Genomic DNA, 12397 nt, shown 5'->3' with positions numbered 1-12397 from the left:
GTATGAAGCAATTTTGAGTCACTGACCTCATCGTTTTATCAACATACCTCCATAAAAAATTTCGTAAATTTTTAATTAATTAAGTACATAAAAAAAGAAGAAAATGAAAAGTGAATTATATTTTTCCCAATTTCTACTAATAAAATGCTCATTTTATATGTTAAATCTCGCTATTAAAATAACAGTTTAATCGAAAGGAAGAATAAAATGTTTATAGCAACACTTTAGTCACACTGTCATTGACAACACGAATAAAGTAAAAAAAACTAAAAATTCGCACTACCACTGAAATTTTCGTTGCTATGGATGTGTGGATATTCAACTAAAATTTGCAACGCTTGATAGTCCACCTCCTGTAAAACAATCTTAATGAAAGCCCAGGAGCATGGTTTGAATTTGACCGTGACGAAAGTACAGGCAGCTTAGGCAATTTACCTTCTTCAAATGTTCATCATATTAGTAATAGTACAATTAATATTTATGTATATGGATTACCTAAACAATAAATTTTTTGAAAAATTTTGCGAAATTGGAAAAAATCTTGTATGATACACGTGAATAAACTAATTTTACCCACTCAAAAACATTATCACACTCAGCTTCGCCTCGCGTGCTAAACTGTTTTTTCGTTGGATAAAATTCACTTTTATTCAGTTATACCATAAAGCTATTTTAATGTTTAAAACTGACTACAAATATTTTTGACAAATGGCAACTAACGTGAATATTATATGTTAGTGTCATTTAACACCCAATTAACTATTCTTTAGTAACTAAAACCTCCTAAATTATAAAAAAATAATTAATAATTTCGAAATTGGAGTGTTGGTACATCACTACAAAACATTAACACTACGGAAACCAAAAAAAATTATTATTATTATTATTAATACTCTTTCAACAGGCTAGGGCTCCTTTAATGAAAGACATACACGTGAAAAAGGAGACAAAAAACAAAAAAAAAAAAAAAGAAAAACATAGAATACATGAAAGTGAGTGCAGGATAGTAGCTACCATTATAATTTGTAACGCTTTAGTACCATTAGTTTTTGGTCGTGGTGCCTCTAAGACTGAACTAAATCTTAAGTTAGTTCCTCAGGCTTTGAAGTAAAAAAGGTTCAGAATATCTTCACAATCTTCTACTGAATGTACAATATTGTGCAACAACATAAGAGAGGCAATATTCCGGCGACATAATAAACTTTGTATTTTAAAGCGTTTGAGATACACATCGTTTGGAATACCTCTAGGAGGATACACACCATCATCTAGGAAACTTAAGAACTTCAAGAATCTGCGTTGAACTTTTTCGAATGCCGAAATGTGACAATTATATATGGGACTTCACACAACCGATGAATACTCTAGCCGTGAATGAACATAAGTGAAAAACAGAAGTGACAAAACTTCTTTGTCTTGTATAGCAATCGAGATGCGGATGACGAGACCTAGAGACCTATACGCCAAGGCTGAAAGATTCTCAATATGTTTGTCAAACTTTAACTTTCTGTCGAAGGTGACACCAAGATCACAGATGTATTCTGGTCGTTCTAGTATAGAATCATCAATTGTGTAATTGTAGAACAAACATTTTATCTTTCTGAAATAGGATTTAACAAAACATTTATCTTTGTTTAGAAGGAATTCGTTACTGACTGACCGGTTATACAATCTGTTTAGATTATTCTGAAGACGCACACAGTCATCTGTTGTTTTAACATCGCAGATTAGTTTGAGATCGTCAGCATACATAAGATACTCTACATCAATTTGTTGTCCAACATCATCTATGAAGATCTTGAATAGTATAGAACCAAACACAGACCCCGAGGTTTGACGAAACTTTCTAGAGTAAAAGCCCTGATAATACACATACTGACACCTTTCATGTAACTATGATGAAGAGATTAATCAAGTCATTCGAGAAACCAAAAGAATATAATTTAAGCAATAAAATTCTACGATTTATGCGATCAAACGCCTTAGAAAAATCTGCATATATATGCAGTCCACCTGACTACACTGATCTAAATAGTCTGAAATACACTGTGTTTTTAAAAATAAGTTTGTGGTTGTTGACTTTCCCTTTCTAAAACCATGTTGATTTGAGGACAAATAAGTGGAAACGTGATTACATATTCGAGAATGAAGCAGGATTTCAAACATCTTTGCAAAATTGTTAATAATTGTGATTGGACGATAATTTGTTATGTCACTTGTGCTATTTTTCTTATGGACAGGTGTAATGCGTGATAGTTTTCACTTTTCTGTAAAAATAGATGTTCTTAATGTCAAATTAAAAATAACAGACAACGGTTTACGTAAAACTGACGCACACTCACGAATGAGAAATGAGGGAATAGCATCTGGACTAGCTGTCAAACTTGGTTTAAGTTTTTTAATCGAATTGCAAATTTCTCTGGAATCAACATTTTTAACATATAAGATGTTTTTATTTAAACTACTGAAGTTTTCCTCAAATACTACGGAGTTGGCGTTATTATCTTGTTTGAATGATTTAACAAACGATTCAGCAAACGCATTGAGTGTGGTGACATTAAATCGCTGTCATTATACTTCATCACATTGGGTATTCCGTGCTCTTTCGTTTTGTTTTTAATAAAAGCCCAAAATTGTTTTGGATTTATTTTTATTTCTTCTGTAATACGCCGTAAATAATTTTTATGAGCATTTCTAATTAAAATTTTTACTTTATTGCGGTGCATTTTAAATATTTCAAAAGATTCAACTGATTTATCATTTTTGTACTTTATCCAAGCTTTGTGTTTTTGTTTAAGATTAACTATAATTTCTTTGTTAAACCATTCTGGGTAATTTCTGGTTGGCTGCCTTTTCTTGGGCATAAAAAAAATTGAAAATTTTATACTTAACTTGTCATAAAGTAATTCAACAGCCCTGTTCACATCTGTTATGGAATTTAGAAAGGAAAAGTCAGTTTCTGCTACGTTGCCATATAAGGATGGAAAATCAGCTTTTTTAAAATTAAATTCGCCATCATTCCTGGTGCGAATGTGTGCTAACTTATTTTTTACATTTTTTACAGTAATCTCTAAGGCAGGATGATGCACATCTTCTGAAGTTAGTATTTCTTCTGAGTGGATTACCGAGCATTCGACATCGCATAAAACTAAATCTAAGACTCGCGCATCTAAATTTGAAAAATATGTGAAGGAGATGAAAGTGTACTAACAATGACGATGAAAATAAAATTTAATGGAGAAATTTGCATTTGCATCAGAGGGAGCAACTCAACTATATTTAGAAGCTCTTCATGGTTGGCAATTTTCTAACGAATTATTACGGGGTGATTCACGAGAAGCTCTTTGCATAAAAATTAAAAATGCAACCATTAATACAATTACATGGCAGTATTTTAACAATTTGGTTTTGTTTTGTTATACTTTTGTTATATTCTCATGATATAGGTAACTTAACTTGCCTATCACAAAATTGTAAAGTAAATGTTATCACTACGACATTTTTTTAATGTTACATATTTTTACTTTGGTAAAAGTAGGTATAAATGAGTATAAATCATTTTAATTAAAAAACAAATATTTCATTCGCAATGCTAAACATTATTGCTATCATCCCAGCGAATGGGGAAGAGAGGATTTATGTATTTAATCGTCTAATAATATAAGCAAACAAACTGAAGAAACTGAGAGGTTAGTAACTTAATTTGGAAAAAAATATCATCTTCAAGAAAACAACTAAAAATGAAGTTAAACGATATACTATACTATAACTATTGGACATTTTAGAATCTATCGTCAAAGTACTATGGTCTCAGAACATGTAAGTAAAAATTAAGTATCACGTTAAAATTTTGTTAATTTAATTGAACATTTGGTTAAAAGAACAAGAATGAAACGCTGTCTGTTAATCTCAGTGATTTATTTTAATGAATATGAATATTAGGAAGCATACATCATAATGAATTATTTTACCTCTTTTAGGTAGGTATGTTGTTACAAAGGAATCATTCAATCATTTAGTGAAACCGTCTAATTACGTATATTTTCAGCATTTGAATTTAGCTCTCTTTAAAAAAACTTCTATGCGCCTGTCTGTACTTCTGTAAACATAAAGATTTTTTTGCTTTAGTTTATCAGCGCTCCTCGATCATCATCACTTCAGAACTTTATGGGGCAATGTGTGTTGCTGGTTGCATACGTGTAAACGTCAAGTCAAGAAACATGCTAAATTGACAAGTGGCACATAAACATGACACCATCCCTTAAAATATCACAAAAAGTTATAGATGTAAGTCAAATTTTCATTTCAATTGATAAACTGATATTTTGTATGTAACTTCTAATTAATGTGACATTTTTTAATGGAATCAAGTAACATATGCTCCTAACCTTACTTCTAGAGACTTTCCCAAGAAAAACTCAATTTTTTTGGAAAACTTTATGGAATTGTCGTTAAAAATAACCTTATTGTTATCGAATTACAAGTAAATGAGGGTGAAGAATGCAATAACTCTTTCATTAATTCACTACCAGCTGAAATTTATCTCTGCGGAGTAATTCAAACTGGAGATGGACTATACAATGAGCAGTCAATTAAGGAAAGCTTATCCGAAGTATACGTTACCGACAATCCTGTTTTTGTTAGTTATAAAGTAGAAGGTTGCCAGATTACAGCCAGTTTTTATATAAATGGGCAACTTGAAGTTACAAAGTTCACACCCATCAGTGAACAGGAAATTTTATCACAATTCCTTTATACAAGATTAACCACCAGTGTGCCTTTCACATCTGAATTAACAACAAATAGCATCAAGGAAAGTTTTACCAATTTAAGAAAAAATGTGTCCTCAGGTGTTATGACCTTTGGATTTACCCAAAACAATATATATTTACTGGGAGGTGACACTGAAAATGGGGTAGTAGGAGTAACGGGAAATCCTACCATTGGAGAAATATGTGATGAGTCAAATGATCCTGCTGAGGGAGGTACCAGAAAAAAGAGAAGCCAGCAGCTGTATAATGTCGATGTCTTTGAAGTGAAAATGTTGAAAAGAATGACGAATGAAAATGGGTTGTCTGGTGGAAAAGAACATGCACCACTTTGTGTTCTAGATAAGAGTAAGTATTTAATTACACAATTAGTTATATCTCACTCTATTTAATTAATTATGCAGTTCCCATCTTGTATTTTATTTAAATGGGTGTAAGTTTTTAAAACTACTATCTGTGTAGACAAATTAAAACTGTGTAAAAAAATTATTTAGGAAGTTTGAACATTTATTGCACTTTTTCTATATTTTTTGTGAAAAATGTATTGTTTAATGAGTGCAGTAACACAAAAATTTATATTAAAATTCAATAACTCAAAAAAATTTTGGCTATACCAATTTCTTGTTACAATTACGTATGTCCTTTAATGTTCAAATATAATAATAATTCATTTCTTATGCTGGAACATTCGCCTCTATTTATGAAATTTATATTACCCATTTTGATGTAACGTAAATCCTTCCAGTAATGTTTTTTGCTACACTCTGTAGAAGTAGTTCTAAAGTTTAAAAAATTTAAGTATATTACTAAGGATCCTACATCATTCAATCTCAGTACAAGTTTTTAGTAGGCATAATATAGAAGATATTCATTACAGGTATAGGTGCAAGACAAATTGTAGATTTTTTTTTACATTTTGCGTTGTATCAAACATTCGACATTTTCTGTTATAAATAAAATGAAAATTCGTTAACAAAAGCAGATGATCCTTTTTTACATTATACCAAGTGTTATAGACAATATTTTCACTATGTATACGTTTTCAGAACAGTGCAAAACTATAACAATTATGGCAACCATAGATGCACTCGCAATTATTCACAGACAAACGAAAATAGCCAATTTATACGAGATAATAGTCGAAAGTGCGGTAAGAAGTTTAAGACTGCTCGAAAGCGCAGTTCTGGAAGGTTTTGAACGTTTTGAGGATAAAATTTCACAACCAGAAATATTCCACTTTTATCCAGAAGACTGTGGACATTTTGTTACGCAAATATATCTTCAAGGAGATGACGAAGAAAGTCTGTGTAAGTAAAACCGAGCTAGTTTTTTTTTAAGTTGGAAAATTTTGGGCTTAAACTTTATGTTCCATATGAATATTCATTTTTACAATTTTGTTTACAACTAAAAAGTAAAGTCCCATACATATTAGATACGTTTGTTAGATTTCCTTGTAAGAAGTTAAATTCCAAATATGTGTTTGCATTTTAGTACAACAAAGAAAAAAGCTTCATCAAGAGCTTTCATTGAGTCAAGAAAAACCTATTTTCAGAAGAGCCAATCGCTTTACATTCAAAAATAAGCTTCAAGTAGGCGAGCCCCTTATTAATCCTCATTTAGGGCTTAAACCTAGCGACAATGGTAACAAGTTCTTCTCTCATATAAAATAAAAATAAATCGTTATATATTTTGTAGGTGGAAAGATTTCTCTCGTTAAAGGAAAATACACTTACTATCATTATTGCCAAAACAGAATGGACGACAACGGTTGGGGTTGTGCTTACCGATCTCTGCAGACCCTCGCGTCTTGGTTCAAGAATCAAGGATACACTCACAAGGATGTGCCTACTTTTAAGGATATACAGAAATGCTTGGTGGATATTGGAGACAAACCTTCAAATTTCATTGGTTCAAAACAATGGATTGGTTCAACTGAAGTTAATTATGTTCTAAACACACTTTTAGGAATAACGTCAAAGATTTTATATGTTAGTTCTGGAGAAGAAATGGCAAGTAAAGGTCCTGAGTTAGTGAGCCATTTTGAAAACCATGGCTCTCCGGTTATGATAGGTTAGTTACAAGTATTCTTTTTATATAAAATTTGTCGTCATTTGGTTTTAGGTGGAGGAGTATTAGCACATACTATTTTAGGGGTAGACTATAATTCACAGAGCGGCAACTTGAGATTTTTGATACTCGACCCGCATTACACGGGTAGTGAAGATTTACATACTATACAAACTAAGGGATGGTGTGGATGGAAAAACGTTGATTTTTGGGATAAAACAGCATATTATAATATGTGCTTACCTCAGGTCCCTAGAGGCATTTAATGGTTATTTTTTACCCTTGTTACGCTTTTAAGGTATTTGGATTTATTACTAATAAAAATATTTATAATACTGTTATTGTTACACTTTAAGAATATTTTTTATATTTATTCCATACATATCTACACACACTAGACGTGGTGTGAATGTTCATTTTTGGAATAAAATAATCGATTACGTGTGTTTATCCAAATCCCTAAGACATTCCTAGGTTAGCATAAACGATGCTGATAAAATTATGAGTCTGAGATCTAATCATACTTTTGTAATATAGGAAACTTGGTTCATGATACCATACTTGAACCATTTTGACATGGTCCACTAATTACGGAGTTGGAACATAAATACCGACATGAACTTGCACAGTTGTTATTAACACTGGAGCGAAACAGAATTTAAAATTTGTGTAACATATTCTTACAGAAATACTTCATTTGTGCGACTTAAACCATGTGACAAAGAAAAACACCTGATGTACCGAAAATGTGAAACATTAAACAAAAAAGTGACTTTTATTATTGGTACCACAAAATTACAAACGTCTTTTTTACACCTCGCAATAATGAATAAAAGTCGAATGAACTTATTGCACAGCCTATGAACTAAATACTTGGATATTTACATTAAGGCACAGTCAACTTGTGGAACAATCAAAATAAATAGTGTGCTTTCAACAACGTCAAATACATTCAACCTCTCAGTAGATTATAAGCTGCACCAAGGGCCCAACTAATCTCGTGTCCGTCGATTTTCTTATATAACTGAAAAAGAAAAAAGTCATAACACGAAAAACCCCTAAGTTAGTATAAAACTCACAAATATTTTTGCGTCTTCCCTTAATCCAAATCCTTTTTCTAATAAAACCGAAATGAAGGTTAAGTCAAGGCACATAAAAGGTTGGTCTGCGTTAGGTTCGGCACATGCTACAATAATGCAAATTAGACAAAAGTAGACAAGTTATAACTACACACATTTCTTGGCGGCTGTTTTGAAGGCGTTAACGTCGATGTAGCCGCCAGTGCTCTCTTCAATCAATCCTACTTCAGTTGCCCTATCGAAATAATAACTAAAGGCAAAAATAATTTTCGTCGGCAATTCATCTGGCGGCGTCGCTTTTTCGACCACGTAATCCGTAATAATTTTAGAACATGTGTCAAAGTCAACTACGGGAGTTTCCTGTCCGACTCTATACGTAGTTTCTTTACTTTTACTAACAGGATAATTTTCTCTAGGTCCACTAACATAATAATCCGTTCCTCCAAAATGGAATTTTCGTCCTTTTATGATATGATTTATACAATCTGACGTCACATTCACCTCGTTTTCCTGGTTCAACGTTATCACTTCTTTTCGTGCTGCCATCAATCCTAAACCTAAATAACTGTGAGTATACACTGGAATATATCCACTGGGTGCAACAGCTTGATGGATGTACTGTTTCTGTGAAAGACTAGCTGGTGTCAAAGCTGAAAAAGTCACTTGGGTTGATCCGCCGCCCAAATCCAATGCGGCGACAGTTTTAGAAGGATTCCCATAAAGGCGCTCTGAAAAATGAACTAATAAATTTTTTATTTTCTCATTCAATAATAAACATTGAAATTTATTTGAAACTGAAACAAAAATTGGCCTACTTTCAAACGTTCATAAAAGTCGTAGTTTTATGGCGTATTTGTTATCACACGAACGACATTTATGAAGACAAATAAGCAAACCGACCCAATGGCTAAAAAAAGTTTAATCGTTTGGTAATCGTAAATTGTCGCAATTTACGCCGTACCTTTATTTGACATATAGATAACGTCGGATTAAAATTTAACTGTGACTGCAATTTACACCTGCCTGAATCATTAGCTACTAATAGTAAATTCCAAAATAATTGCAATGTCGCAAAATGTAAATTTTTCGTCTAGAACAGTTTTCACTCATTATTATTATCCCGAGTGTATCTGAAAACTAGTATTTCATCTAACCCGCCAATTTGATAGTGTCATTTTTTTTCATTTCTATTTTCAACTTCAAGTTGATATCTCACACTTGAGAGTTGATGGAAAATATTATATCAGTTTTACGACGTATTGCACTTAGTGAGTTTAAAAAAATCTGTACTAACCATGTGCAAACCCTTAGCAAATAATCATATCACTAAGTTTGCAATATCACTGTCACCATCACCATTAAAAGATAGGTACTTTTTTTAGTTTTACACTTCAAACATAAGTTTTATCATACCGATAAATAGACGATAAAGTTAAATTTAGCGCAAGACAGAAATAAATTCATAATTATAGTATAACGCGAACAAACAAAACAAAGCGTGAAGGTCTACTAATTTATGTTGACGTCTTATGCATATTTTAGTAAAGAAAATGTAAATCAATAAACATACCCAACAGGAAATTCACAGTAAACCAGGAGAAAATGCCCTCATCAGTTCCATCCATAATTTCAACGCTCTCCTCATTAGTCAAAAACGGAGTTTCTTTGAAAAACTCCCGCACAGAATTTAACAAATTTTCCGCCTTTTCTTGAGGCAACAGTCTTAAACCAGCTGTAGCTTTCAAAATCAAAGGCGTTTTGTTCCAATATTCTTTTGGAATTTCTTTTTTGGCTTTCTCTAACAAATTAGCTATAGTTGCAACTCCCTAAAGTACGAAAAATATTTAAAAATTCGCCGATTATATATGTATTACTTTTTTGGGGTTGTCCGCGAACGAAGAAAGACCTGGCTTCGTATACTCAAATAACTCCTTATCTAACACTAAATGGCCCCCTGAAATAACAGCACCATTGGCGACGTCTGCGTTAACACATTCATGCATTATCTTTACCTAAATATGACTCATGGAAAGTAAAAGCTAGCACTCGTGATCCTGTGCTGCCGGCATCTATAACAACTGCATGGACTGGTTTGTGATAACCAAGTTTTTTGGCAATGTTGTCTACAGCCTTATGGCCCAGATGCCACGGAATGTTGTCAATGTAAAGTACTAGAGATCCATAAATTTAAAGCGCACTTACTACAGATACAATACTTACAAATAAACAGTGTCAAAATAGTCCCGCTGATAAGCAAACAGAAGAATGACCGATGAAGAGTTGATGGTTTGATTTCTTTACGTTTCTTATTCGGTGCCGGCCGCCCATTTTGATCTTTATGCTGAACGAAAACAAAGGAAATCGATTATTACATTAAAATTAATGTGAGGTTAGGTTCACAAAAGCTAATAAAACCTACTTTTGGGTCAGTCATGTGTGTTTTTTCTCGTATTTAAATGCATCGGGGGCCAAATTGTGCTTGAATTATAAATTTCCATTAAAGCATGAACATGACATTCACTGTTTGAATTTATTTTTGCCACACAACACTCCCCAATCCAGTTATTAATAGCCCAGTTTTAAGGTGCTCTTACCTTTCGTCTACGTAATTCGTTGTTGGTCATGATTTTACGATCTTTTTATGAGGGCAAATAATAAATTTTTAGGCCGGCGAAAACTTTACTAAAATGCCTTATTGATCACCATGAAATTGTACGAACGTTCGGATGGCCGTGTATGCGCACTCTGACTTAGCGAAAATGACTAAATAAATAGTAAAAATAAGTGGGTTCAATAATGATAATAGTTTAAATCATAAATTTGCCTTATCACTACTGGCCTTCAAACCATTATTCCAACTTGTCTTGATTACCAGTTATCAAAGTGTATAGTTACACAACATCGCGATTTTTAGATTAAAATTTACGAAGTCATGCTCGTCTTTAACTTCATATTAAATGACATAGAAGTAAAACGAGCCGGATCATATTTTTAAAAGACGCGCCGACATCTGTCAAATGATACGTCACTATCAATATCACTATCAAACGATGACCACGCAACATTATCAAAACAAAACACTATGGTCGTAACCGTCGTAACTTTATTACTTAAAAATAAAAATACAAAAAAATGAATGAATTACAACTACATGTCCTCAGTATCTGAATCGGAATCTGCTTCCATTGCTTGTTTGGCAGCTTTTTCAGCTTCTGCAAAGACACTTTCAGGCACTTTCTCGTGAACTCCACGACTTTCTTCACAAATCCAGGACAACTCCAACTCAAAATTTTTATCTTTTAATTCATCATGGACCAAGTAAATTCTAAAACAGCGATAAGAAGTCATAGTAAAATCAGTTTACAATCTTACATTTTTGCAGCTTCTTTAACTAATTCTCTACACGTCATTGTACGCAATTTCAATTTCTCTATTTCAGTCTTTGCAGACTGTTTAGCTTTACCTATTGCGCAACCATGGTAGCCCTGTAAACATCATTAACAAAATTCGCTTTCTCACTCAGCTGGAACTTACATAGCTGACACCTGAAGGATCTATGGTATACATCAAAGGCCCATTTTCTTCAAAACTTGCTAAGATAACACTACACCCGTATGGACGCACCGCGCTGTATAATGTATAAGCATGCATGTACATGCTAACGCGATCATTTAAATAATTCAATGGAATACTAACTCCATACTGTGATCGGTAATTGGCAGCTTCGCGTCTCGCTATATCAACAATTTGTCTAGCATCTGCAATGAGCCCGGAGAACGCCTAATAACATAAAATTAGTACAAGACCCAAAAAGTGGAAATATTTTACCATTCCGACATGTTTATCGATGTTAAAAATTCTCTTGTTGGTACCAGGCTCGTGGAGCTTTGACATAACCAACTTTTCAGCTGCCAAAACTACACCATCTTTACCCCGCAGCCCTATTACCGTACCGCTGTTTTCTACAGCTTTCATCGCATATTCAACTTGGAAAACGCGACCATCAGGAGAAAACTGAGAGGCCGAAAGATCGTACTAAAAATTTAAGGTTATCGTGGTAAAACACCAATCATTGATTTATAATATATACTCACGCCTGTTCCAATCGAACTCATATTTACTGTTAACTGAGGTCTTGTTTATACAAAATTACCGAAATTTGTAAAGTTCACCGGCGTGATTTGCAGTTTACACTTTCGATCAACAAATATTTGACAGATACGACAAAGAATGAAATGTCAAACTTACTAAATCAGCGCCACCTAGCAAATTTTCGCGGAAATCTGTCGCGTCACCTACCATACAACCGCTGCCGTAAACAACACCATGGTTGATTTGTTCAATTATTTATATTACATAAATAAAGATACACTTAACAAAATTTGTTTTGTACTTTCATAAGGGAAATAATTAATTCCCATTATTCTCTGTTATTTTTCCCTAAGGCCATTGGAAGATATGGAAACTTCTTATATCTAAATA

General features: G+C 33.0%; 3 protein-coding genes across 4 annotated transcripts; 1 reads left to right on the top strand and 2 right to left on the bottom strand.

Moving 5' to 3' along the window:
- Positions 1-4160: 4160 nt before the first annotated feature.
- On the top strand, positions 4161-7171 carry LOC135129993 (ufm1-specific protease 2). Its single transcript, XM_064057272.1, has 6 exons — positions 4161-4287; positions 4400-5117; positions 5816-6076; positions 6261-6410; positions 6465-6839; positions 6891-7171. Exons 1-6 carry the CDS (start codon positions 4249-4251, stop codon positions 7100-7102), a joined length of 1755 nt encoding a protein of 584 aa, XP_063913342.1. The 5' UTR covers positions 4161-4248; the 3' UTR covers positions 7103-7171.
- A 421-nt stretch (positions 7172-7592) lies between these two features.
- On the bottom strand, positions 7593-10829 carry LOC135129996 (ectonucleoside triphosphate diphosphohydrolase 5). 2 transcript variants are annotated; one of them, XM_064057287.1, is made up of 8 exons: positions 10510-10829; positions 10136-10256; positions 9928-10086; positions 9790-9869; positions 9486-9741; positions 8071-8643; positions 7916-8022; positions 7593-7860 (listed from the first exon to the last, which is right to left on the bottom strand). In XM_064057287.1, exons 1-8 carry the CDS (start codon positions 10537-10539, stop codon positions 7789-7791), a joined length of 1398 nt encoding a protein of 465 aa, XP_063913357.1. In that variant the 5' UTR covers positions 10540-10829; the 3' UTR covers positions 7593-7788. The 2 variants fall into 2 exon arrangements, with proteins under 2 accessions (XP_063913357.1, XP_063913362.1); XM_064057292.1 differs by lacking the exon at positions 10510-10829 and adding an exon at positions 10335-10479.
- Positions 10830-10996: 167 nt separating this feature from the next.
- LOC135129985 (proteasome subunit alpha type-3) lies at positions 10997-12154 on the bottom strand. The gene is made up of 5 exons (XM_064057259.1): positions 12010-12154; positions 11744-11950; positions 11450-11695; positions 11288-11400; positions 10997-11240 (listed from the first exon to the last, which is right to left on the bottom strand). Exons 1-5 carry the CDS (start codon positions 12028-12030, stop codon positions 11063-11065), a joined length of 765 nt encoding a protein of 254 aa, XP_063913329.1. The 5' UTR covers positions 12031-12154; the 3' UTR covers positions 10997-11062.
- Between the last annotated feature and the right edge of the window lie 243 nt (positions 12155-12397).

The sequence above is a fragment of the Zophobas morio genome, unplaced genomic scaffold (assembly GCF_036711695.1).
Source record: "Zophobas morio isolate AGI-343-1 ecotype UQ-CSIRO unplaced genomic scaffold, CSIRO_AGI_Zmor_V1 ptg000002l, whole genome shotgun sequence".
Taxonomy (NCBI): domain Eukaryota; kingdom Metazoa; phylum Arthropoda; class Insecta; order Coleoptera; family Tenebrionidae; genus Zophobas; species Zophobas morio.
This window is presented reverse-complemented; position numbering and strand designations above follow the sequence as displayed.